This window comes from Aspergillus pseudotamarii (genome assembly GCF_009193445.1).
Source record: "Aspergillus pseudotamarii strain CBS 117625 unplaced genomic scaffold BDV38scaffold_30, whole genome shotgun sequence".
Classification (NCBI taxonomy): Eukaryota; Fungi; Ascomycota; class Eurotiomycetes; order Eurotiales; family Aspergillaceae; genus Aspergillus; species Aspergillus pseudotamarii.
Genome location: NW_022475044.1, coordinates 379,602 through 404,361, shown reverse-complemented (window position 1 = coordinate 404,361; position 24,760 = coordinate 379,602). Strand labels below are relative to the sequence as shown.

The window sequence follows — 24,760 nt, the reverse complement described above, 5'->3', positions numbered from 1 at the left end:
GAGGGAAAAAAAAAAAAAAAAACAAGAAAATAAAACAAGAGATACGAAGGGGAAGTGGAAGGGAAATTAGACGAACAAGCCGGGGAAGAATGAAGTAAGTCAGTCGCAGAGTCGCCATGTCCATCCACAAATGCGGAGGCCGATGCCAGCCGCGGCTAAACACGGCAATCGTCGCACTTTGCTTCTCCGCAACTTCAATTCCGGGGTCACATTCGATCATATTCCTCCCCACGCCCATTGTCTTCGTCTATTTTTCCTTCATCGGCCATTGTTTCCACTTGGCTGCTCCCATAAAGCTCTGGACAGGACCATGAGATAGCTCAACCTGGTGTTTCGCGGTGCTACTTCGTCTTTTACTCTCCCTAGATTATCCCCGCAATGCGCGCACCGTCTCCGCTCCTGCGGAGCTTGAGCTCCAAAACATCGCTATCGCTGCCTTATTCGCGACGACTGCTCACGCCTCGCTTTCCAGTTACAGTCTCCTCTAAAACATCCCTCAGGACAGTTGCGAGCTATACGCATCCCCATCATGCCTCAGCCATATCGGTTCTGCCCACGGCGGTGGACACGTCCGCGCCTGATTTCAAGGAGAATGCCGAGCAGATGAAGGAGCTCGTAGATCGGATGAGCAATCTACATAGCACCATCTCTCAAGGTGGGCCACAAAAAGCAAAGGATAAGCACATTGCCAGAGGCAAAATGCTTCCTCGAGATCGGGTGACAGCCCTAATCGATCCCGGCACATCGTTCCTGGAGCTCTCCCCGCTGGCCGGCCACGAAGTGTACCCAGGCGAAGACGTTCCTGCCGGTGGCATTATTACTGGAATTGGAACCGTCGAAGGCGTAACATGTATGATCGTGGCCAATGACAGCACTGTCAAGGGAGGCACATACTACCCGATCACGGTGAAAAAACATCTCCGAGCACAAGCAATCGCCCAAGAGAACAAACTCCCCTGTCTCTACCTTGTGGACTCCGGCGGTGCCAACCTCCCCCATCAAGCCGACGTGTTCCCAGACAAGGAGCACTTCGGCCGCATCTTCTTCAACCAAGCCCGGATGAGCTCAATGGGCATCCCCCAGATCTCTGTGGTGATGGGACCCTGCACAGCAGGAGGTGCCTACGTCCCAGCCATGAGCGATGAGACCATCATCGTCGAGAACCAAGGCACCATTTTCCTGGCCGGTCCTCCCCTCGTCAAAGCCGCCACAGGCGAGGAAGTCTCCGCCGAAGATCTGGGCGGCGGCCAACTGCACAGCACCATCTCTGGCGTAACGGACTACCTCGCCGTAGACGACGCTCACGCCCTCATCCTCGCCCGCAGATCCATTGCCAACCTCAACTACCCCAAAACCAGCGTGCCCCTCAAACTCGACGACAGCACTATCAAAGAACCCCTCTACGACCCCGCCGAACTAAACGGCATCGTGGGCACCAACCTCCGCCGCCAGATCCCCGTCCATGAAGTCATCGCCCGCATCGTTGACGGCAGTGAATTTGCCGAATTCAAGCGCGACTACGGTACCACCCTTGTCACAGGCTTCGCCCGCATCTACGGCCACCAAGTCGGCATCGTCGCCAACAACGGTATCCTCTTCTCCGAGTCCTCGCTGAAGGGAGCCCACTTCATCGAGCTCTGTGCCCAGCGCAACATCCCCCTCATCTTCCTCCAGAACATCTCCGGCTTCATGGTCGGTGCCGACGCCGAGAAGGGCGGCATCGCCAAAAACGGCGCGAAGCTAGTCACGGCAGTAGCCTGCGCCGATGTACCCAAGTTCACTGTTGTCTTTGGCTCCAGCGCTGGCGCAGGCAACTACGGCATGTGGTAAGTTACACACTCACACACACACACACACACTCCCCTTAGGCCTACTAAGACAAACCCAAAAAAAAAAAGAACCAAAAGAAACAAACACTAACAAACAACCAAACAAATAGCGGCCGCGCCTACTCCCCACGGCTCATGTTCATGTGGCCCAACGCCAAGATCGGGGTAATGGGCTCTGAACAACTCTCCTCAGTAATGGAAGCAGTCGGACGCACCGCAGACCCGGCCCTGAAAGCTCGCATTGACCACGAATCCGAAGCGACTTTTTCATCCGCCCGTCTCTGGGACGACGGAGTTATCCCGCCTGCGCAAACGAGACGCGTTCTGGGATTGAGTTTGGCGGCGTCGTTGGGTGGAAGGGTGGATAAGGATGTGCAGACGCGGTTTGGTGTTTTCCGGATGTAGTCTACTTGCTTTGAGTGACAATATATTATATCTATTTATCTATTCTACTCACGCCTAGGTTCTCGGTCTGGGTCTTGTGTGTAACTGGGTCCTTTTGCGGGGTGTTTGTTTCTTGGTATTATATATCTTTGTCTTTTACATGGATATTGAGGTTGACGTGATGTATGGTTGGTTGGGATAGTAGAAATGCATGGTTTTACTTTTTTTTGAGTTCTTTTCGTATGTTAAAGAGTTTATCTGCGATAGGGTGAAGAAGAGGGGGCTTCAGTAGTGGAAGAAATCTTAAGTCGCTTATTGTGATAGTCCCCATAATTTATGGTGTGAAAGGAAGAGCGAATAAGAAGAAGAGGAACATCGCATTCTAATAATCTACTTCGCGTTGAACAGACTACTGCTAGTTTCGAAAAGGACGGAAATTTGATCAGAGTGGGAAAAAGGGGGAAGGGAAAAAAGGGGGAGGAGTCGAAAGGAATAACGGGCCAAATAAGGCACAAAGAAGCAAAAGCAAATATAGAAAATAAGTACGGAGTAGATAGAGAGAACTCAGGAGAGGAACTACTCTGTAGGAAGAAAAGAACAAGAAAAAGAAAAGCATAGTGCTGTTCTTTTCCTTAGCGGGTTTGCTTTTATCAGCTCGCAAAAAAAAAAAAAAAAAAAAAAAGATAATACTAATAATAATGATAGTAGTAGTAGTAGTAGTAGTAGTAGTAGTAGTAATAAAAAGAACGGCGGCGGCGTAGTTATAAAATGAACTGCTCTATATCCATAAAGGGAATGGTGAATGCCAATGCGGAGGGAAACCGAAGACAGATGCAACTTTTTCTCATTCCTTGAAGTAGAATAACAGGTGAAGACGTGTCAATTGGAAGTAAGACGAAAAGAGTTGAATGGTTGTGAACCGACAGATATCTATCATTGGATGGGCATATGATGATTGAAAACATTAGCATGGGTGAAGATATGTAATATGTATGTGCAGATAGGATGTGAGCCGGTGGCTTGAGGTATGCGTCGAGATGTGAGGTAGGTTTGGTTCAAATATACGATTGGGGAGCGAGTCGTTGGTCTGCTGCCCCTCCTTCATTTATAACATTCGTTAATTTATAGAATCACGCACGGTCCTTTCCGTTTCGTCTTCTGTCGTCGTTCTCGCTTGCGATCAGGTCGATTCGTATTTTCCCGCTTGGGTGGTTCGTCGCGACCCTTGGAGTTGCCCTGCAGGTCCTTTCGGATGATCTGTCGGCAGAGGTCAATGAAGACCTCGTTGACGTTGGCTCGTCGGCGAGCCGATGTCTCATAGTAAGGAGCGTTGCCCCAGCTCTGGGAGAGGGCAAAGGCGCGAGCACGGGGCACCGCGCGGTCCTCCTCCAGGTCGGATTTATTACCTACGATGACGATGGGGACTTTCTCGTCATCCTTGATGCGGATGATCTGTTCTCGTAATTCGGACAGCTCGTTCAACGAGGACATGCTCGTAATGGAAAATACCAGGAGAAACCCTTGGCCCTGTTTCATGTAAAGCTCTCTGTGAGTCAGGGTTAGCATGCGGGTCTGAAAAGGAAGTGAGTGGTTATGTGTCAGTCCTATAGCCGCAGGAGTGGATCCCCCCGGTGGACTGAAGAAGTGGGACGGATTGCTGATTTACCTCATGGCAGCTAGGGCTGTGTTAGTGGGAAAGACAGAGCCGTACTGTTGCAGGGAGACTTACTAAATTGTTCTGTTCCTGCAGTGTCAAGAATTTCTAGAATGCATTGTCGCCCCTATGGCAAATCAGCAACACGGATGACATGTGTGGTAACATGATCCACTTACGTCTACCTCGATCTGTTTGCGATATGAATCTTCGATCGTCGGGTCATAGCTCTCAATCCACACATTTTGGACGAATTGAGCTGCACGGTGTAAGTGACCATTATCTCCCAGGACGGGATGACCCCTGAGTCAGGTCCATCGACGAGTCAGAGGGTATATACCAGTAAGACAACTCTTTCCCACTCCACCTGTTGCGCACGAAATAGCAGATATCAGCGATAGACCTCAGCTATCTTCAATTGTCAGATGATGCCTACCAGCGCCGAGCACGACAATATGGTATTCCCGTCTGTATCGAGTGAAGCCATTAGCATCCGGCGCGCGCGCACGAAGTTCAGGGTCAAGGGACCCATATTGGGGAAGACGTACTGCGGCCGCATTGAAACAGCAATTGTAGTTCCCACTCAATCAACTGAAGTTATTCGATAAAATTTGGGCGCCTCGAACGGACCGGGACGATGCGATACTTGGTTCAATCGACCTCTTCCAACACAATCTTTGCTGGACCGTATTCTCCTAAATTTCCACCAAAGCGTATGATGCGACGATGCAATTCACGCAAACCAGCCAGATCAGATGAGTAGATAAAGGGTACACTTCGTTAGATTCGTGTCTCGTGAACAACCAAAGATCTCGGTGATGAATCGCGATTTCAAGCAATGGGATGGTCTGATACTGGGTCCCTTTGGGGGCGGGGGTGGGCTGGAAGAGCAACGGCAGCGATAACGCGATGCGTTACATCGGTCACAATGCCAATGCCAACCAATGCCGCGGAGGGAGGGGAGGAGGAGGGGGAATTGGGGATACTATGCAGGTCGTGGAATTGACAGCGCCACCGGGACCTGAGGCAATCACTTGGACTCGAGTGAAGGGTCAAAGGGGGTCGGAGAAGGCGAGCGCAGGAAAAACGGTTGATGTCAACAGAAATTCGGGTGGATTTCCGGAGACTAAAGACCGAAATAGAAGCTAAGTCAGCGCGCGGTTGTGGGGAGTTTTTTTTTTTTTTTTTTTTTTTTTTTTTTATGAGGAATTGCCAAAGGGTGGAAAGGATCCGAGTCGGAGGGTTCATGTCAAAGAGAAAAAAAGAAATACAAATAAAAATAACAATACCATGAAGGATGGATCAAATGAAATAAATGAAATAGTACAAAAAAAAAATGGTACATAATTCCCTCTTTTTGATCTTTTGTTTTCTGTTTTAATTTTGTTTTAACCCTGAGGTTTCATCTGATTCAATTGGGTTCCAATCCCTTGTTGTATCTTTTTGTTCATTTTGGGAGCCAACTTAACGTGTGTAGTTTCTTTTACCTTTTTTCTTTTTCTTGTTAATTTTTTGATATCCCTCTGTCCCTCACGGTTTCCTTTTCTTTTCCCTTTTTTTTTCACGTTGTCAACATTCGAAGCGGTGTGAGTGAAAAGAAATAATAATAATAATCAGTTTTGAACAAAATAAATAAATAAATCAAATCAAAAAGAGGCTTCCCAAATGTGCGCAACAATTGGCACGAAAACCTTAAGCCAGCAGTGGTTAAACCTGGAAAGGATTAACTCTCGTGGGACTTTCCTCAATCAATCCGCTGCCCAGTCCGATAAAGGTTTAGAGAACCCTAGGAAAACCCCCTTTAGTACTCCAGTCCCAGTGGTTTGGGATTTCCATTATTCCCTTTTGGGCTCATTCAGGTCGGGAACGAAAATAAATAAAAAATCAGAAACGAAATAAAATCCACCATCCGTGTTCAAGGGGGCTGGTGAATACCATCAATGGATCACCAAGGGAGAGAGAGAGGATCAAAACGGGGGGGAAAGAAAATACTAAGCCAACAAACAATCTATAAAAATTCAAAGAAAGCAAAAGCAAAATGGAAAAAAAAATAAAATAAAAATAAAAAATAAAAAGACATAAAACGAAAACAAGGAATGAACACTATCTATGGAATGTTTGCGGTCTCCTTTCGTCTTCTTCGTCTTCGTCTTCCTGTAGATAGTCCAGGTGGTTGGATCCTGGAGAACAAATAGTCATCATGTTCTCCAAATCAAGGTCACCCCCAGCCCCGATCGAGGGGGAAAAACCAAAGAGTTCCCACCAGAGTATCTGCAGGCGACGAAGGGAAAGCAACGAATTGTCCGACTCGGCCATAGCTCGGATTGCCAATCATTGGAGGTGAGGGTGATGGTCCTGATGATCTGCTTTCGGGGCTCCATCCCACCATTCCCAACCTGACCGACTGACCAAAAAAGTTCGAATGGACTATTGAAGAAAATGGGATACCGGACGAGAAAACAACAAACGCCCAAAAATGAAAAGAGTGAACAACGTACCAGAGCATGTATGAGTCAACCCGTTATCCTGTCAAAACAAATCAATATAGATCTCGCAGGGATCCCTTGATGGACGACGGGAAGGCATTTAGTTCTCAGAAATATAGAAACCTACAAGGGGGAGTCGGAATCAACCGTCGAGATATAACAACGTCCCATTAGCCTATGACTCCCTTTCTTCCCCCCTCCCCCTTCTCCGTTCCTCCGTAGATCCTGAAACGCTCTCCGTCCCCTGACCAATCGCTTAAACTACACGGTTTACTTTTACCTGTCACCTTGTTTCCAACCCCTCGGCTCTCCTACACCAAAAAAAGAAACCCACCTTTCCTTCCTCCCGGATGAGTGGAACGGGATCCGGTCCAAAGACTGGGCCACCGTACGCTGTCAGGCACCAAACAAACCAATGGCCAGACTCTTGACTGGGACATCCAGGGGGCGACGATGGGGCGCAAGAAGTACGACGCAGTGTCCATGTGATGGACCGGTCGATAGGTCCAACGGGAAGCATTTCCAGGAGGCAAACTCAACGACATATGTAACGTGATATGAGAAGGGGGCGTTGGCTCTGACCAGTAGTCTAAATGAATGCCAGCACGTCAGTTCGACCTGAAATCAATGTATCACATTCGACGGCCCACACACTGTGTGTCAAGCGAGGTCGACCGGCGTGCGACTGGTCATGGCCTACTTCTATTGTGTGGATGATATCATAATATGAGATACTATAGCAGCCTCGACTTACGGGCTGTACGACAAACGGCCCATGGCGGTCACCATATGTGTTCAGGAACGAAGAAAGAAAAGGAGAACCAAAAAGGAGGTATGAGCGCTAACGTGAAGGTATTAACATACACCATTATAGACAAACCAACCTCAGTCCGGATACGCGCCGGTATATACTTTGCACGAATCATAACTCATGCTATCTAATGCATCTCTATCCCCTAAATCGCGATCGCATGCCCCGCATCTCCGTTAATCAGGCCCGTCATCGCCGCCTCAAGCTGGCTGATGCCGCTGTACCGTTCGAGAGCCTCGAAGACATGGCTGAACACCTGTTGCTCTACGTCCACCGCCCACAAGAAATCAAGATGTTCGTACTTCGGGATGATCTTGGCCGTGGTCCCGCGTGGCAGCTCCTTCAGCATCACGTTAATATCCACGAGGCTGTCATTGCCTCCGTACAGTAGCACAATGGGCGTCTTGATGTTCTTGGTAGGGTACTTGACCGGCTTGTAAAATCGCTCGCTAGCGACAACGCTGAAGGGGGCGTGAATCTCGTCGTCGTAGAATTGAAAATTTTTGTGTCGGATGATCTGAAACCAATGAACTACGGATTTGGTGCTGGTGAAGGAGAATAGATGTAGGTATCCCGCTAGCTTTTGCCAGCGACTGATGTTCCGGCATTTCCAATTGAAGAGTCCGTCAAGGCACTTGTCGATGATTTGAACGAAGATAGGCGGGTAGAGGACCGTCTGCCACATCGTTGTCGAACTGAGGATGCTACGTCGGCCGAAGAGAAGGAACAAGAAATTCGGTGAGGCCTTCATCAGTGAGTCAACGAAATGGTTTGGCAAGCCCGTAGGCGCCATTGCGGGCGCAAGAGCCACGAAAACATCGACCTTCTGGTTCAGCAGCGGGTGGATAGAGAGTGTCGCGAAGGCTTGGGCGGTGCCCTGCGAGAACCCAACATACGACAGAGAAGGCTGGCCCGTGACTTCCAGAATATAATTTATGCTGTCGGGAATATCGTGAAACGCAAACTGATCGATGGAGAAGTCCCAGAACTCGTTAGACCCGGGCGAAAACCGCACGGACTTCTTCGAGTACTTGTTGCCGCGATTGTTTCCAAACCACACGTCATAGCCCCTTTCCACTAATTGAAAGGGAAGACACCGTTGTTCTTCTGACAAACATACCCAAACCTCACTGCACATCATGAGCCCATGGTGGAGGAAGACGACCTTCTTCCGAACGCCCCCTTTTCCTTGATTGACGCGCATCTTCTCCTCGCCTCTCCGGTAGGCCAAGCGGTGGAGGCCGAGCAAGTAGCCATCGCCGGTCTGGACAATATGCTCCTCAGTCTGATAACCGAACAAAGCGCATATATCTACAAAGTCGGAGGCCTGTGCGACTGCGGCGGCGATCCGTTCTTCTTTACTGCGCTTGCCTTCATCCTCAGGAGTTATAAATAGGTTGAAGATGGTTTTCGACCGGTCGTAAAAGAACTTGATTACCGTTTCAGCTGTATGAGGTTAACGAATAATTTGAGAACATCAACGCGACTCCTCTAACTTACGAAGACAAAATGTAATAATATGTATGATCCATTCCAGCAATACCAGAACCAAAGAAGCGAACAGAGCCAGATATTCAAACCAAAACAGTCGACCAATCACAGGCATGCGCGCCATGATGAGCGGCTTATACCTGAATCTTTAGTATAAGTATAGAAGGGTAACGAGTCTATCGCACTACCCGAGGCCTGAACTCCATCATGGGGGAAGAGGCAGAAATGCGCCAGGAAGCGAAATAAATGAAAATCTCCGAAACGCCCCCAGCAAAAGAAATTCCAAGAAAAGGAAACGCTCAGACGTCATTAGCATTTTCATGTGATAGCTGCTTATCTAATCCGGGGATGGCCCCATTTTTGCCTTCTTTTCCTGGAGTCTAATTTTGCGCCGGACAAGTGATTGGCAGGTCTTCCTTCCTCTGCCTTGTCGGCTGGTCTCCTACCTATAAGCAAAATGCCGAACTCCTGCAAAGACATCCGTGAGTACCAGCCAGCTCTCTCAATTATCGAGCCATTCGGGGTGACCGACCGTCGCTTCCGAGACCAAACCCCGAATCTCATGCTTAGCCTGCGGCCAACTTATTACCCTCCGCGATTGGAAAGGTTCCCCCTAGTCTAACCATGCTTTGATATCACCTTACAGGCGATGCATTGGCTCAATGCCTCCAGGAATCCGACTGTATCATGGTCCAGCGCCACACGCCCCGTGAATGTTTGAGCGAGCCGCTAGTTGACACACTGCCCATGCGATGCCAACAGCTGCGGAAAGGGTTCGGCGAGTGCAAGTGAGTCATATATACTTTCGATGGAAGACCTCTACAATGCCGAAACCAGGCCTAACTTGCAATCTTCATCCAGGCGGGGTTTGATCGATATGCGCAAGCGATTCCGCGGAAACCAGCCACTCGCCGGCGCCAGCGAAATGGAAGGCGGGAAGCGGAACAAGCCTGAGCAGCTATATGCTGGGAAGCCTGCCTTTGAGTCCGTCAAAGAGATTAGTGGGGATGAGGTCCAGATGGATCCCGAGAAGACAAGGGGCCTGTGAGGGGATGTTTCGATGCTGCCTCAGTACTGAAACCCACCGTTCCCTATCTCAAGTCGTTGACTATAGCTGGACTTTTGCAATTTTGTTCTCTTGGCATGGTTTGGAGTTTGTGGAGGGACTTGTACGATTATAGACCTCATGATTCCGGTGTACGATCTACTGTACATACTAGGTAAATTGATATTCACCGCTACCAACAGCTACTTGTTGGGGTGCAAAGTAGGCCAGATTGGTGTAGGGGTGCCCTGGAGCATACTACATGAGAGATAGCTCACCATCTGGAAAGATGGAGAGAGAGAGAGATAGGTTGTGATTTCGGATAGTAAACATTCATAAGTGCGAGCTTCAGCGGGTAAATTTTCAGTCGTAACTTTACATCTCCCCTGGCGCCAGTGCAAATAGATCACAAAAGAAATGCCTGCGCCACACATCCTGCTACCTTTAGTCTGATATCCGCTCTACATGCTTAACTCGGCCATCCTGAGAAGTCGTTCGTCCTGTTCCTTGGATCCACCCTTTGCGAATGCTTGGTAGCGTCGAATAGCAGCCTGACGGTGGCTGTCGTTCTCAAATATACATCCATCCTTTCTAGAGAGCAAACCCCCAACCGCTTCCGAGTTACAGTCAATAGCGGAGTTCAATGGGCACCCACAGAAACAGGAGTGGATCTCATAGCAGGGGTTATCACATTTGTGACCACATCGCATCTGTCGACCACAGACCTCAATGCACTTGACTTGATCATGGGAGAGACTAGAAACCCACACGGTCAGTACTACTATCTAGTTTCTTGGACGGTTCGCGCAGCTTCAGGTACCTATGGCATGATAGAGGACATCTGTGTCCACAGCCTAGACGCTCGTAACATGAGAGGTCACAGCCTCCGTAGGCAGTGTCCCAATCAGAAGGATCTGTTGACATTTGCCATGAGAAAAATCCGCTAAAGAGGGCATAGCAAGCACAGACCTTTCTTGTATATCACATTTTCATGCTTGGTGCATGTTAAAGGTAGATAAAAACCAAGCCTTCGTTTTGGATTCTTGCCCCCCATGAGGGTGACAACTTGCCACCAGAGGGAATCCGCATCAGCAAGCGTCGTTGAGTCTCCAAAGATATAAAAGCCGTTTCTAGCACGCGAAAGCGCAACGCAGACCCTGTTCTCTATAGATAAAAACCCGATGGTAGGCCGGCCGCTTCTCACCAGCGATAGAATCACTACCTCGTTTTCTTCTCCCTGAAACGAATCAACCGTCGCAACGTTCACATACTGACCCTGGAGATAGGAATTCTCCTTGAATAGCTTGAGCAGCTTCTTTCTCTGGCCATTATAAAATGTCAGAACGGTTATATCCTTGACCGCAACACCGTTGAGCACCAGGTGCATGAAGAATCCTAGAATCATTTCCGCCTCCTTCTCATTGTACTTCGAAGATAAGCTGTCATTGCTTTCTGGCCAATTGTGGGAAAAGAAATATGATCGTACATTCCCCATTCCTGGCACTTTGGGGCGTTCAAGAACTGACTCGTGATCATGAAGCTCGCCGTAAATGGGTTCCAGCAATCGTCGTATCTCTGGCACCATCCGCCTCTGTCTTCTAAGAGTCTCGTATTGAATCCCGTTATTCACGAGCCTTTCGAACATTGAGATGTCCAGGAAGAACGGTTCACCCTGAAGGTCCTGTACCGAGCAACTTCCCCTGAGTTGTTGGTGATCTCCCACAAGGATCATATGCTGAAGAGAATCGAGGCACGCCGCTGCTATCGGTGCTTCGATGGCTTCGGCTGCTTCTTCTATCAGAACAACCTTCGGTTTTAAGCTTGATACAAGAGCTCGGTACTTGCTAAGGCCCGTTGTTGTCATCCCAATCAGCTTGGCATACCGGAGGAGATGATTGTCCCGTTCCCACTTTCCTATGCGGAGGTCTTTGCAATTGTTTGTATTGAGTGTAACCAAGCTTTGAAACTTCCGCCTGATTTTATCCTTGAGCAGTTTTCGAAGAGTATTATATACTCCTCCACGTGCTTTGACGGGTATCTTCCACAGGTCGGGTTCCATCAGATACTTCTGGCTAGCTTCTTCAGAGGCCGAAGTACTTTGTCCGCAGAGTCTTTCTCGGAGACAAATGAACGGACCCTTGAGAACTTCACGGTCCTCCTCTTCAATCCCTTGCTCGGCTTCTAATTCTTTAAGTTGTTCATACTCCAGATCAATCTCGTCTTCATCGAAGCCGAAGTTCTCGGTTGAGTAGTGTACTTCGAATGGAACCACTTGCTCTCCAAGCCAAGCTATCAAGGGATTGCCATCTTCTTCATCATTGGGTCGTATCCAGCCCTTTGCCCCCTTCTCGAGAGAGTCACATTGTGTCGCAGTCAGTAGGCCATACTTTGTGAAAAGCTCAGGCGGAAGAAGACCGCCATCGTTCTCGACACTGAAGTTCTGCAAGAGATCAGCAATCGTGTGATAATATTTATTGTATCGCCTTTGGGCCTGTCCAAGAACACTGCCTTGTATGGTAGCAATGGGTTCATTTTGTCGGACTTCAAAAAGGGTACGCTTTTTTATCTCAGGGTCATTACTTCTGCCGCCCAAGCGAATATACTCCCTCTCAAAGCGAGAAATGTGCCTCAGGAGCTGATCCAGAGCATGGTTTGTCTGCGAGGCGATGATTATAGGCGGATCTCCTGGGTTCATGTTGGAGAGCAAAATCCTCAACGCAATTACAGAGACGAATGTTTTGCCGGTTCCTGGGGGCCCTTGGATAACGGCAAGGCTTTTTGTAAGCATTTGCTCCAAAGCCCTCCATTGAGTGTCATCCAGATCACCAGTTGGGTACTTAGGCCAGTATTCTAGAATATTAATTTTGCCTTCTTCTCCAGATGGACTGATAGCGGACTGTATGTCCATGACTGGGCCTGCTTTGACATACTCGGGAGTTTCCGTATTAGGGTGGAGTAAGCAGATTTGTTCGGCGAGTGGAAACCTGTTGAACTGTTAGTAGCTACGTTCGGTTTCAATACTCTTAGCAGGATGGAAAACTTGCTTTTCTCGGCTCATTTTCTGCAAAGCTGTCATCGTATGTCTCATGGACTCGAAGTAGCCATCTTTGGCCTCAACCATGATCCATTCCTGATGTGGATCGAACTCTGCATCCACAGACCGCGCGAAATAAATATCGATCTCTGGAGGGAATTGCTTTACACCATTTAGTGGCCGGGCTGCCACGACAGCAATAACACATTTACTTCTGAACGAATCAACCGCTGGAGAAAGTGCAACAATGGTGCCTGTCCGTAGCCGGTTAGAATATTCCCAGACAATGTTTTTTCCCGATCTAATGGTCGAAAACTGGATTCGAGTCGCCACGCCTTGTTGTGTAAATGTAATACCTACAATATGTACCTAGAGCCACATGATTCAGATAATCCCTCAATGAAGCTGAGCGAGAAAGAGGTACAAACCTTCTCGTAGATAGATACGATATTCGTCTCTTGCATCTCTGGATCCTCTCGCACGTACGCTACAGCGTCCCGTAGGGGAGCAACTGAGTCTTCTCTAAGCAACTCATAGTGGGCTTTCAGATACTCGTTCTTCGAGCTCCAGGGACCTACGATCCGATTTGGCAGCAGATCAACGAATTCGGTCTCAGATCCAGTTCCCATTATCTCATCAGGTGACGGAATTTCTGGTTTCAGAAGCCACTGCTGGGAATTATTGAGGACTGCCTCGGCAAAGTAAGCTTTGACATCTTGGTTGACGGGGACAACGGGGTGAACTGTTGGTTTCGTGGGTTGCTTATGAAGCGACCCGTTACTAAGAATACGGGAGCCACTCGATGGCTTCATGTTTTAGAGCCTGTCACTAAGAGTTCAGTGAGTTGTTGGTAATGAAGGTGGTGGTGATTCAAGGTAAGTTTTGAGGGAAACGAGAATGAGAAACTGAGGTTGACTCGTTTGCACTCTCCCAAATAGGTAGGCAGTTCAGGAACCCACACGAAAAGCAGGGAGCTTAGAGCGTTGACCCCCGGGTTATGTACTAGTGAACATTCTTTTTTCGATCTATTTTTCTCAGTAGAGAGTCCAATTCAATGTTAAAGGACAGTCGTTTAAGACTGCTCAATTCACTAAGTTGAGGAGCTTTATCGGAATCTTCCGAATCAGCCTTCAATCTAGCGTGAAAAGAGGAGATCACAACCGGAATTCATTCCTAATAGCAAAGCTCTTCCAGGGGATTCTGCTCGTTTCAGAAGAAAAGACAGGTCCTGTTCAAAGGACGCTATCGCTTGCCATACTCTTCCCCATCGAGTCATTTCTTTCACAGTGCTCTCGGATGCACACCGGCTGTTATGGTAAATAACAGAGTATACCTACATGTACAAAGTTCAATAGAGACATAAACTGTAAGAGACTTGAATTATCACGGTCTGAGAGGTGGAATTCTGCTTAATCAGTGGTCGACCACTTTAGTTGCTACTAGTATGGCATAATCACGACTATTTGTTCTTGTATGGACAGTCATGTTACGAGTCGCTAAGCAATCTGCCCAAAAAATAATTCAAATAATTTTCTTTTTCTTTTGTTTCTATCTTCTTTTCATTCTTTTCCTTCTTTTCCCATAAGCAATAAATTTTGTTGTAGAGGGGCATCCGCATCCAATGTTGTTACAACATACTATGATTTAGATGTATGATATGACGCTAACTAGATATGGATAGGTGTTTCCGCCTCAGGCACAAGGTGGGCGGGCAACGTGACTGAAGCCGGGGAAAGAACGATAAACGGATTTGGAGATAAAGAAAGGCGTCTTGCCGATTCCAGTATACACCCTCGCGCCGCAATACCATAGCTTCTGCCTTGATAACCCTGGGCGCAACATATGTGCGACTGAATTTCCTGCCTATTTCCCATCGTCTAAAGTCAGTGCGAGCTATCAAGCCATGAACCCTTGAAGTGCGGAGGCTCCCACCGAGAGATGGGCCATTGAGATAGAGCTCTTTGTTCGCTACTTATATATACACCTTATATGATATAACTTTCAGCTTCGAGATCGCATGCTCTAGAAGAACCGGGCCTTGAACTTTTACCGCTTGAGACAATGGCTTCGCTCGGGGAAGATGATGATGACAGAGATCTTGCAGGTGAGCTTCCCCTGTAACACCATTAACGATAGTTGCAGCAGCCTAATGATTTGGGCGATACATAGGCTCGCAAGATGGTAGCTCCGATAATGAAATGGACGACACTCTCCGGGATGCTGACGATGGTGGCAATGACAATGACAACGATAACGACAACGAGGCCGACGCCGACGATGACGCTGATCAAGACGCAGATGGCCAGTCAAATGCCAGTCACGTATCGGATAGCGCTGGTGTACCCCAACCAAATACTGATGTTGAAATGACTACGACCGGCCCAGTGAACATTGTACATGATTCAGTATCTGTGTATCATCCTCCAGTCCGGCCCAAATGTCTCACTGCCTCTACCTACGATATAGTTCCTACGACGGCTGCGCCCCACAGTACATCGATTAATGCAGTGACGGCGACTGCAGACATGAGATGGGTATTTAGTGGCGGCTCGGATGGATACGTACGGAAGTTCAATTGGGTGGAGTCGATTAACAGCAAACTGATGTTAACTGTAGCGCAACGGCACCCCTTCGTGGACAGCGTGGTCAAGGCAGGCGTGGTGATGACATACTGGGAAAACATGGACGGCAACACTCTGTCACCGGTGTATTCTCTGGCTAGCCATAGTGAGGGTTTGTGGTTACTGTCTGGCTTGGAGTCGGGTGCCATTCGCCTACAATCTGTCCGTCATGACGAAGGCAAGGAGATTGCGTTACTACAACAACATACTTCAGCCGTGTCAGTGTTGAACCTGACATCTGATGAGAAATCATTATTGTCCGGAAGTTGGGATAAGCGAGTCTTTGACTGGGACCTGAACACGGGCCAGACTAGGCGCTCATTTGGATCCAGTGCCAGACAGATATCGGCCATTGACTTACGGCCAGAATCTAGCCTTCCAGTTCCTAAGGATACTGAGACACCCCTTCCTAATGGGACTTACTCGTCGAATTACCAGGCAAGTGGTGGTAATAGCTTCGACTTCATGGATACGTCGAACGACCAAGGCGGTGTTGGCGACTCATCAAACCCGCAGGCGGGCTCACCGGCAGACTCACTTTTCGGTGGAGCGGACTCATTGTTCGGGGATGCAGATGGCACTGGAGGTGAAGGGGCAGGCGCGTCAGGGAATGCTTTTGGCATAGACGAGGATGATGAGTTTGGTAAAGCTCTGGCCAATGGCACCCTCCCCGACGCTGATGCACCCGGTGAGCCTGAGCCATCAGGTCAGCAAAATGGTGTTCCAGAAGCGCCAGCTTCAGTTGATACAAGAGCTCAAATAAAGGAGGAGGACGCGGCGCCCCAGCAACCAGAGACTCGCGAGTTAGAAGCCGCCGGTGCCTCGTCGCAGCCTGTTGTAAACGGCCTGCCCCACGCGGAGGAATTGGAAGCTGTGCCAGAGAGCCAAGATCTCAGCCAACAGACGCAGTCTGATAAGAACATATCCGATAACACCTTTCTGGCCGCATCCATAGATGGCACTATCCGAGTGTGGGACAGACGGCAACCGGACCCCATCGCTCGTATCTCGCCTCGCAATTCTCCGCCCTGGTGCATGAATGCATGCTGGTCTCCAGACGGCAATTATATCTACGCCGGCCGTCGAAATGGAACTGTGGAGGAATTCAGTCTTCACAAGGGCCTACGAGATCCCGAGCGGACTTTCAAATTCCCCCAGGGAAGTGGACCTGTTACGGCTCTCAGGGCGATGCCTAACGGGCGACATATAGTTTGGTAAGCCTTTGGCGATATTGATCGCATACGAAAAATAGAGAGTGAGCTAACCCCCACTTTCAGCGCCTCCCATGATATTCTTAGATTATATGACCTGAAACACGAGCAAGTCGCCCGTCACTCAACTGTCCCCTTTCTTATCATCCCAGGACATCGAACAGGAACTGTCTCACAGCTATACATCGATCAAGCGTGTCGGTTCATGGTTTCCACAAGTGGCAATAGAGGCTGGGAAGGAAGTACCACCGAAGTTTTATTGGGGTATGAGATCGGCGTTCCTCGATAGTCGGCTGTGGATCTGTACACTATCTGTATCTCTGGCATGCTTGTATGCGTGCTGTAGGGAATGCTTTGCTGTTTGGTGTAGTTTTAATGCATGTACCGGCGATATGTTAATGATAGCGCTGTGTTGAGTCATGTTAAGACACGACTGATGAGTTATACTATGATATCATCTCAGATTTAATGTTCGGAAATACCTGAATGAATCTACTAGTAGTATCGTGTATTGGCATGTAGCTCCGTATATGCAACCAATAAAGAAGAAAAGTACAATATGCTACATCATCCCTATAAAACCACCAACACCAACCAGATATGTCCAAGCCAAACAATAACCGTACCAACCAGAAAGCGATAAACAAAAATCAATCATAATCATAGCCCATAATCATCATGCACATCATCAAAATCAATCCCCTCACAAACATCATACTGTCCCGCCCTCCAAGGCCCAAACAACGAATTCCTCGACCAAGAAACATGTCCATCCTCATCATGCTCAAAGAAAACATACCCTGGCTGCTCCTCCCCAGCAGACTTCTCTACGCCCCAAGGCCCCGTAACCAAAGACCCAAACCCAGGCAGCGCCACATTCGGTACATGCCCACGAGCCTCAACCTGGCCCGCGCCCACATTATTAACAGTAACCAGATAAACGGGCGGGAGAGCCACATCCCGATCCGGGCGAAGCGGCATCGGAATCCACGCCTCGTTCATATACGACTCCGGCCTGTTCTTATCATGTCTGCCCGGTAATGGCCTGGAAAGAAGCATGGAGTCCAGTTTTGCCGTGTCGAGGAGTAACCCTGGTGTCTGGACGTAGAGAACGGAGTCGTACTGCATGAACTGGATCTGGCCGAGGCGGAGTAGCTTTGTATCTGTCGGGGTGTAGCCGGCGCTGGTGGCGGCTGTCATGTCGATGGGGAGGAGCCAGATGTTATATTTTAGGGAGGCTGTGCGGAGGAGGGAGAGCGCTGTTGAGACCTCGGTGGTGAGCTTGTGGGGTGGTGTTTGGTCCCATTCTTGGGGGTACATGAAGAGGCGGTCTTGAATTGCGGTGTTGTTTGTTGAGAGGGTTTTGAAGAAGAGGATTGCGGAGCAGATGTTTGAGGGGTCAGGCGTGGTAAGAAGTTGGAGATAGGCATAGTTGCCTGTTGGGTGGTCGTCATCGTCATTGGGGCTGTCTAGAAAGGTGGTGCGTTTTGTGTTGCCTCCATGGTGGGTGAGGCCGGGGATGGGATCTGGTGGTTGCGGGGGTTTGATGGCGTGTTGGATGCTGCGCACGGATTGTTGTTGGAGGACGTAGCCGGAGAGAAAGAGGACGAAGGTGAAAATGCAGATCACTCCCGAGGAGAGGATAACGGAGACCGTGGAGGAAGTTAGGAGGACCATTGCTGGTTACAGGGCTTTCTGCATTGGTATGTGGGACGTGGTGGTTGGATAGTTGATAGGGTATGTATGGATGACCTGTTGGTGTAGATGGTAAAAAAACCAGTATATGGGACACCGTTATACCACGACTGGGATGTATAGTCTTCTTGTTTAAATAGTAATATAGTAACTCGTAATCTCGTCTATCATGCAACTCATACGTCAAAATCCAGCAGATGAAGATCAATCGATCGCTCAAACCTGTTTCATCTCGTGTTTACAGCCAACCCGTTGGCGGTGCGACTATCGATAAGGACCAGTCTTGGCAGAATCCCGACCGCCAAGACAATCGCCTCAACTCCGATATCATTCAGTTCAATCTTTCATCTGCATCATTATTTCTCCGCAAATCCTTCACCTCACCTACCAATCCACCCCGGAAACCATGGCATCCCACCGCGCCGATGCCAGTTCCCTTCTCGACAACCGCGGCTACACCGGTCCATTAGTGCGCGGTGTCAATCCAGCCACTCTTTTCGAAAAAGCCGTGCGCGACCGTATCACGGACTCCTACTACTGGAAAGAACAATGTTTCGGATTGAACGCAGCGACGCTGTGCGATCGCGCGGTTGAGCTGACATCCATCGGAGGAACGTACGGCGTTTCCGAGAAGCCCACACCATTCCTCTGTCTCGCATTCAAGATGCTGCAACTAAACCCGGACCGGGATATCGTACTGGAGTACCTAAATTTCACCGACCCGGTCAACGACGAGGAAGGGGAGCAGACAGCAACGGAGCAAGCTGAGAATGGCGTGGTCAAACAACAAGGTGATTTTAAGTACCTGCGGGCTTTGGCGGCGTTTTACGTTCGCTTGACTTTCGACGCGGTGGATGTGTATAAAACGCTAGAACCGCTGCTTCTTGACTATCGGAAATTGAAACGGCGCGTACGCGATTCGGTCGTTCTTACGTATGTGGATCAATTTGTCGATGATCTCCTCACTAAGGATCGTGTGTGTGGTACGAGTTTGTGGAAGTTGCCTTCGCGACAGCAATTGGAGGATTTGGACCTCCTGGAGGAACGAGTCAGCCCGCTGGCCGCTGAGTTGGAAGAGATGGACAACGAAGAAGACAAGAGTGAGGAGGGTCAGGCTAGTGATGCTCGGTCAGCTGATGATGCCGGTGATGATTGAGATGGCCACCGGCTAGCTGCGAACGTCCTTTGGCTCTGCCAAATAATATATTGGTGTTGAGCTTCTTATTGCCGGCTCGGTCTCAGAGGCTACGGCTACTCGTGCAAACTCATGACAGTTTCCGGTGAGCAGTCGTTTTCATTGAGCCACTCACATCCCTTTAATAGGCGTGGTTCTCATTTGACCCCGCTACCTTACGTGCCCTGATAGGGCAACGATCGAATATCCTCGAGCGCCGTGACACAGACGCCCACGGAATTCTTGTCATCCTCTTCCAAATGGACTTGACTGTATGGAGACATCTACTACGGGAGAATGGGGCTCTACCTTGGGAGTTAGGAATTGGAAAAACGGCATTGCTGCTTGAGCATAGTACCAGTTTTGGTTACAATCTGCAGCATTCGGAGATACCCCATCATCTTTGCTACTCAATTGTAAAACATATGTTTATTTCACTTGCTGATTATCTCAATTGTACCATGTTCGTAAATTACTTAGAACGCAAATAAATAATCTCAATGTGGCTGCCTGGCCCAGTATCACCGAAACGGTGCAAATCAGAAACCATATCGGGGAATACGGATTGGGAAGAGCTTATGAGCAAATGGTACTAGAAGCCTTGTTGGCAATGCCACTTTTCCTGCCAATTTTGATACCATGGGCTATCATCCAATGTAGCTACCTCCCAACCACTGGGAACGAGCTCATTCTCCTCTTGTTCTTTTGCCCATTCTTCAAACTTGGGCAGTACAACATGCTCCACGTGCCATGTACCCTTGTACTCCAGTATATTCTTCTTGCCCTCCTTCAAGACCTTGGTTATCAATGCGGGCACGCCAGGTTCGTCCCGGAATTCGGTCACAGGTGTGAAGAGTGCCTTGAAGTTGAATACGATAGCCCCAGAAATGGGAAGGCGGCGGAGTGTTTGCCAATCTACTCTGAGATAGCAGTCCTCTAGTTGAAGATTGGGATCTTGGTACAGTCGGAGTTTCTCGTGGGGGTCCCCTTTAGGCATATACAAAGGCTGCCCGACTTCAAGACCCCAGGATCCTCTTTGTATCGGTTTGTCGGTCGGCATTTTGGTGAAAAACCTGCGTGATTATCTGTGAGTAAACAGTGGCCGAGACATTCTGGCATGATACACACCGATCCATGGAGAACTGCATCTTCTCCCTGTAATCTGGAACTGAGCCATGGATATGATGAAGCTGAAGTCCGATCTTGGTGGCGACATTCCACCCCAAAGCAGAACAGATGACTCCGGCACGTAAAAAATAGTTACCCGTTGTGTCATCACGTAGCATCACGCCGAAGTCCTCGGGTACGTTGTCGAGCAGTACCTCAAGGGGATGCTTGGATCTAACGTCCTGCTCTACTCCCAATATCCTATTTTGTAGGATGCGTCTGTCCACTAGAGAGAAGTATTGCGGATACCGGGCGCAGATGAATTGCAGGACCATTTCCATGAGTTCTTTACAAGCCAGCTCTGATCCTGGGAGCCAGCCCAGGACCGCATCCCCATGCCTTGCATACAAGTCCTTCCGTTGCGCAATCCGCTGTTTGTAGGTATTCTCAAGCTCTATCCACCAATCCGTTTCTAGCTTTGTCAATGCTGCCATGGTTGTCAATTGCACAAGTTATGTGGCGGCACTCGTAGTCAGAAATGAGCAAACGTACACATTGTCTGGTGGTAACCCCATCTAAACGGACGATATGGCCTAGGTAGCGCTTTTTCAATCTCGAACTCGGGATACGCCTGAGGCAAGGGCACACCGCTGAGTTTCGCATAGTCTGGAAAGTCCCCTAAGGCCTTGACTTCAGCTATTGAAAATCCCGTTGGTGTGTACCTGTCTTCCTCGCAGGTCCTATAGTCCGTGGTCATGGGAAGGATGTGCTTGAGAACGTTCTCTTCGCTGGCCTCACTCCTTCCTGTCACAAATTCCGGGAATGCAGTGAGTGTCTGACCGTTCTGAGGTGGTAAAACATTCGCATACTGCGTTGGTCTCTTCTCCGGTGTTATCGACTGTGGTGGCGTGACACTTCGAGGGCTGTAAAGTCTTGACCAAAGCCAAACTGGTTTGTGCTGCAACCTACTCAAAGCAAAGCATAGCCCAGCTAGTCCGAACACAGTGACGCAGACCAACCACCGATTATCCAGTTGATCGAATGTGTCCATGATGCTCCCTAAAATACGGTATGGCGCAGTAAGAGAACATATATGAATATTTTCGCTATTGCAGGCTCGAATAGTGCGAAGTCACATCTGTATCGTATCTCGTACGTAGACTCGAATATCGTGTGTCCAGGTATGGATGCTAGAGACATGACCATGAAGGCCCAGGGGGAATTAACCTTGATTTAATACCCTAAGGCAGATATGTGATCATCACTGAAATCAGAGATTGGCGGGATTCGCGGCTAGTTTGGGTGTGCCATGCAGAATCTGCAGCCTCTCAGGAGCAATGTAACCGAGTGTTTTTACTTTGTTCGGTGCGGAGATGCGGGTAAAGATAAGGATACCCTCTCGTATCGAGTACTTCGATGCGATAGACCTGAGAGGGGAGTGCAGTGCTTCTGAGAAGGTGTGAGGAGCCAATCCTCGGCGTCATAGAACTAAGCGGACGTAATATTAGAGGCCTGTTTCACCGACCTATGCCACACATCCACTGGCTACAGATCGTTCTACATTTGTATGTAGCATCGGAGTAGCCCGAGATGTAGGCACGTGCCCCATGATGTAAGGTAGATGCTCCCTTCATGTGAACATGCCATATCAAAAGCGGCAGTACGTCGTAAATCGTCTAAAGTCATTTAGCCCAGCTTTCCATAGTCTCAGTATTTCGTTCCGAAGCATAGATGAGGGGTCTGACCTACCATGAGATAAGTGGCAATAGATAATGATCAACCATGAAAATGGTCCTCCAGTAATATTGAGTTGATACAGAATGCGAGGGGATAAATTGCGAACAGAAATGACGGAAGGAGGAAAGAAAGTGCGCACCTCCGCATTTCCCGGAAAGGGAAAAGTATCCATCATCATGTGTCCAAGGTATGGCTTAGTCACAGCCCTATATGCATTCATATACGTGTCTATAAAGCTATTGAGATATCCTTATGCTAACCAGAAAGCTTTCCATTCAATGAAATGGTCAGCGGAGAGCTTAGGATTTCTCTGCGCAAACTAGATCTTTTTATCTCAGAGAGAACATTGAACATCGGCATTGGCTCCTACCTGCATTATCACCAAAATGTCGTGCCTTCCTACTAAATTAGTACTCCAGGACATGTAACAAATCTATTCTATATCACAGTCACGCGCTAACTGGTTTCCAAAAAGCGAAGATTGGCGTCACACATTCGCTTGGCCTTGTAAAAATCACCGAAAAGCAACATACATGTGGATCCGTCCGTGGAAACATACGATGCCACGACCACGAAACGACAGGAGGATCCTGATCTGTACTGTCCTGGCACTAGCCCAAAAGGTGAATACCGCGTTGGCACTGCCCATTTCTGGTCATGGGTCAGTTAGATTCACGCTGTCCCATTCGACGTGACTTCTAGTACGCCCGCTAGAACGTTCTAGGTCGTGAAGAATAAACAAGATGCCTAGATATCCAAGGAAGGCTGTAGCCATCAATTGTTGTCTTCATATTGGAGATATCTCTCAATGCTCCAATGGCCCATAGCCTTGATGATGTCCAGAGGTGTTTGGCCATTGGCGTCTCTAAGGCGTAAAATAGCCCCGTTCTCAAGCAGCACCGCAAAAGTATCGGGTGTCGACTGTCTTGCTGCCATGTGCAGCGGCGTTTCGCCATTATTAGCGAATACATGAAGATTGAATGTGTCTTGAGAAAGTAGAAGATTTACAACTTCAGCCGAATTGTCTCGGGCTGCGTAGTGTAGCTCGGTCATTCCACTTTCCCCTGGGATGTTTGTCTCGATTCCGCGCTCTAGAAGAAACTGAACAACTTCATAGGAGCCATGAGAGCAAGCTTTATGGAAGGCAGTCTCATTCTGAGCGTTTCTGATGTTCATATCAATGCCGGCCTCAATCAGTATACGAACCATAACGGTCTGACGATTCCGGTTCTCCCAGAGTCGAGCCGCTCGAAAAAGAGCCGTTTCACCTTTAAAGTCCTGCAGAGAGAGCAGATGGGCATACTTTTCCACCAAAAGCTCTAGCACATCTGGCTCGTCATTCCGTATGGCTTGATGAAGCACAGATCCACCCTCACCACACATATGGCTCAAGTCGACCTTATCCACAATGAGTTTGAGCGATTCGAGGTTACAGTAAGGTATAATACAGATCATCTTGGGCTGAGGCAGCAACCGATACAGCTCCAAACTGGCGCCTCTTTCAAGAAAGAGTTCCACAATCTGGGTATGCCGGAAACCAATTGCAATACCCAGCATGCTAATTCCAGTCACGTCATGGGAGTTCGGGCTGACCCCTGCATCGAGAAACCCTTTGACAGCGTTGATTCTACCTTTCTCGATGGCATCTGCAAGTGGCTGGCGTGGGAGATTGATCCTGTATCCGGACCTTTGGAACCGATAAATGAATGGGCATTCGGGAATATATGCTCCTAAGTATCTCGTGAGATATTGAGTGTAGTCCTCTTCATTGGCCAAAGCATAGCCCTTGGCAGCCTTGGGCAGTAAGGAGCGTAATATTTTGCTGAACCTTCGACAGGTGCTAGCGAGTTGTCCTAACGATGGAGCGTCGAGATAGGTAACAATCATATCGATCAGCTCAGTTGGCAAGCCATTTAGTCCACGAGACTGTCTCATCTCGGTTTCAGGTGTCATGATAGAGATAGGATATGTAACTCAATGTGTAGAACTATCTATGGCTTTTGCTAGCCACACTCGACAGTGCAGAAATTTAGAACATGTATGTAGTGTCTCGTTGCTGGTTTGCAATCTATTCCCAGTTTCTGTACCTTGTGGCCGATTAGATGACCATATATACCTCATTGGGGGCACCAGTTGCCAGAAAATTTAGAGAACTTTAGAAACTTCTACTGCTCGTTACTGTGCAGTCTTAGTGAAGATACCCCCTTTGTGATTGATTAGACCATGTTGTGAACAATCCTTTTGCGGTAATCATCAGCCATACAAAGACTCAACATAGAATCAATCAAGAAGGGTATTCATTGAACTGAAGTGACAATCCACACCTGAGTATGCTCAACAAGTAGGTACTGAAATACACTGGAGAAAGTGTAGAAATTTGCCTGGCAATTAGCGCGGCGTATGATAGACTTATTGGTTCCAGCATTGGGACAAGATCATATTTAATGTCTTTTACATTACTTACCCCATCTGAGAAGCATG

The 24,760-nt window shown here is 48.5% G+C and overlaps 12 protein-coding genes across 12 annotated transcripts; 4 read left to right on the top strand and 8 right to left on the bottom strand.

Annotated features, from left to right (window-relative positions):
* Positions 1-255: 255 nt before the first annotated feature.
* On the top strand, positions 256-2,234 carry BDV38DRAFT_293641 (putative 3-methylcrotonyl-CoA carboxylase, beta subunit (MccB); the record flags this gene model as incomplete). The annotated part of the gene is made up of 2 exons (XM_032062298.1): positions 256-1,826; positions 1,940-2,234. Exons 1-2 carry the CDS (start codon positions 379-381, stop codon positions 2,232-2,234), a joined length of 1,743 nt encoding a protein of 580 aa, XP_031913162.1. The 5' UTR covers positions 256-378.
* Positions 2,235-2,906: 672 nt separating this feature from the next.
* Positions 2,907-4,562, bottom strand: BDV38DRAFT_101445 (putative RAS small monomeric GTPase (Rsr1)). Its single transcript, XM_032050847.1, has 7 exons — positions 4,416-4,562; positions 4,304-4,335; positions 4,208-4,234; positions 4,047-4,126; positions 3,943-3,994; positions 3,880-3,889; positions 2,907-3,759 (listed from the first exon to the last, which is right to left on the bottom strand). Exons 1-7 carry the CDS (start codon positions 4,424-4,426, stop codon positions 3,336-3,338), a joined length of 636 nt encoding a protein of 211 aa, XP_031913161.1. The 5' UTR covers positions 4,427-4,562; the 3' UTR covers positions 2,907-3,335.
* A 792-nt stretch (positions 4,563-5,354) lies between these two features.
* Positions 5,355-6,480, bottom strand: BDV38DRAFT_248266 (uncharacterized protein). The gene has a single exon (XM_032054715.1). The coding sequence runs from the start codon at positions 6,371-6,373 to the stop codon at positions 6,086-6,088; it is 288 nt and encodes a 95-aa protein (XP_031913160.1). The 5' UTR covers positions 6,374-6,480; the 3' UTR covers positions 5,355-6,085.
* A 161-nt stretch (positions 6,481-6,641) lies between these two features.
* Positions 6,642-8,908, bottom strand: BDV38DRAFT_248264 (sterol esterase). The gene is made up of 2 exons (XM_032054714.1): positions 8,665-8,908; positions 6,642-8,610 (listed from the first exon to the last, which is right to left on the bottom strand). The coding sequence occupies exons 1-2, from the start codon at positions 8,777-8,779 to the stop codon at positions 7,310-7,312; spliced, it is 1,416 nt and encodes a 471-aa protein (XP_031913159.1). The 5' UTR covers positions 8,780-8,908; the 3' UTR covers positions 6,642-7,309.
* Positions 8,909-9,112: 204 nt separating this feature from the next.
* BDV38DRAFT_283479 (PET191 family protein) lies at positions 9,113-9,703 on the top strand (the record flags this gene model as incomplete). Its single annotated transcript, XM_032060047.1, has 3 exons — positions 9,113-9,137; positions 9,302-9,443; positions 9,517-9,703. The coding sequence occupies 3 exons, from the start codon at positions 9,113-9,115 to the stop codon at positions 9,701-9,703; spliced, it is 354 nt and encodes a 117-aa protein (XP_031913158.1).
* Positions 9,704-10,161: 458 nt separating this feature from the next.
* Positions 10,162-13,546, bottom strand: BDV38DRAFT_293632 (putative DEAD box helicase involved in nonsense mediated decay; the record flags this gene model as incomplete). Its single annotated transcript, XM_032062297.1, has 5 exons — positions 10,162-10,456; positions 10,521-10,614; positions 10,670-12,692; positions 12,741-13,103; positions 13,163-13,546. The coding sequence occupies 5 exons, from the start codon at positions 13,544-13,546 to the stop codon at positions 10,162-10,164; spliced, it is 3,159 nt and encodes a 1,052-aa protein (XP_031913157.1).
* A 961-nt stretch (positions 13,547-14,507) lies between these two features.
* BDV38DRAFT_248258 (WD40 repeat domain-containing protein) lies at positions 14,508-17,013 on the top strand. Its single transcript, XM_032054713.1, has 3 exons — positions 14,508-14,838; positions 14,904-16,569; positions 16,633-17,013. The coding sequence occupies exons 1-3, from the start codon at positions 14,796-14,798 to the stop codon at positions 16,853-16,855; spliced, it is 1,932 nt and encodes a 643-aa protein (XP_031913156.1). The 5' UTR covers positions 14,508-14,795; the 3' UTR covers positions 16,856-17,013.
* A 206-nt stretch (positions 17,014-17,219) lies between these two features.
* Positions 17,220-18,391, bottom strand: BDV38DRAFT_101394 (uncharacterized protein). The gene has a single exon (XM_032050846.1). The coding sequence runs from the start codon at positions 18,241-18,243 to the stop codon at positions 17,227-17,229; it is 1,017 nt and encodes a 338-aa protein (XP_031913155.1). The 5' UTR covers positions 18,244-18,391; the 3' UTR covers positions 17,220-17,226.
* Positions 18,392-18,444: 53 nt separating this feature from the next.
* BDV38DRAFT_101229 (PRP38 family protein) lies at positions 18,445-19,719 on the top strand. Its single transcript, XM_032050842.1, has one exon. It carries the CDS (start codon positions 18,668-18,670, stop codon positions 19,415-19,417), a length of 750 nt encoding a protein of 249 aa, XP_031913154.1. The 5' UTR covers positions 18,445-18,667; the 3' UTR covers positions 19,418-19,719.
* BDV38DRAFT_293630 (heme-dependent oxidative N-demethylase family protein) lies at positions 19,557-22,108 on the bottom strand. The gene is made up of 3 exons (XM_032062296.1): positions 21,095-22,108; positions 20,564-21,029; positions 19,557-20,508 (listed from the first exon to the last, which is right to left on the bottom strand). Exons 1-3 carry the CDS (start codon positions 21,591-21,593, stop codon positions 20,028-20,030), a joined length of 1,446 nt encoding a protein of 481 aa, XP_031913153.1. The 5' UTR covers positions 21,594-22,108; the 3' UTR covers positions 19,557-20,027.
* On the bottom strand, positions 22,109-22,656 carry BDV38DRAFT_101271 (uncharacterized protein). Its single transcript, XM_032050844.1, has one exon. It carries the CDS (start codon positions 22,497-22,499, stop codon positions 22,191-22,193), a length of 309 nt encoding a protein of 102 aa, XP_031913152.1. The 5' UTR covers positions 22,500-22,656; the 3' UTR covers positions 22,109-22,190.
* A 358-nt stretch (positions 22,657-23,014) lies between these two features.
* On the bottom strand, positions 23,015-24,752 carry BDV38DRAFT_101273 (F-box domain and ankyrin repeat protein). Its single transcript, XM_032050845.1, has one exon. It carries the CDS (start codon positions 24,230-24,232, stop codon positions 23,054-23,056), a length of 1,179 nt encoding a protein of 392 aa, XP_031913151.1. The 5' UTR covers positions 24,233-24,752; the 3' UTR covers positions 23,015-23,053.
* Between the last annotated feature and the right edge of the window lie 8 nt (positions 24,753-24,760).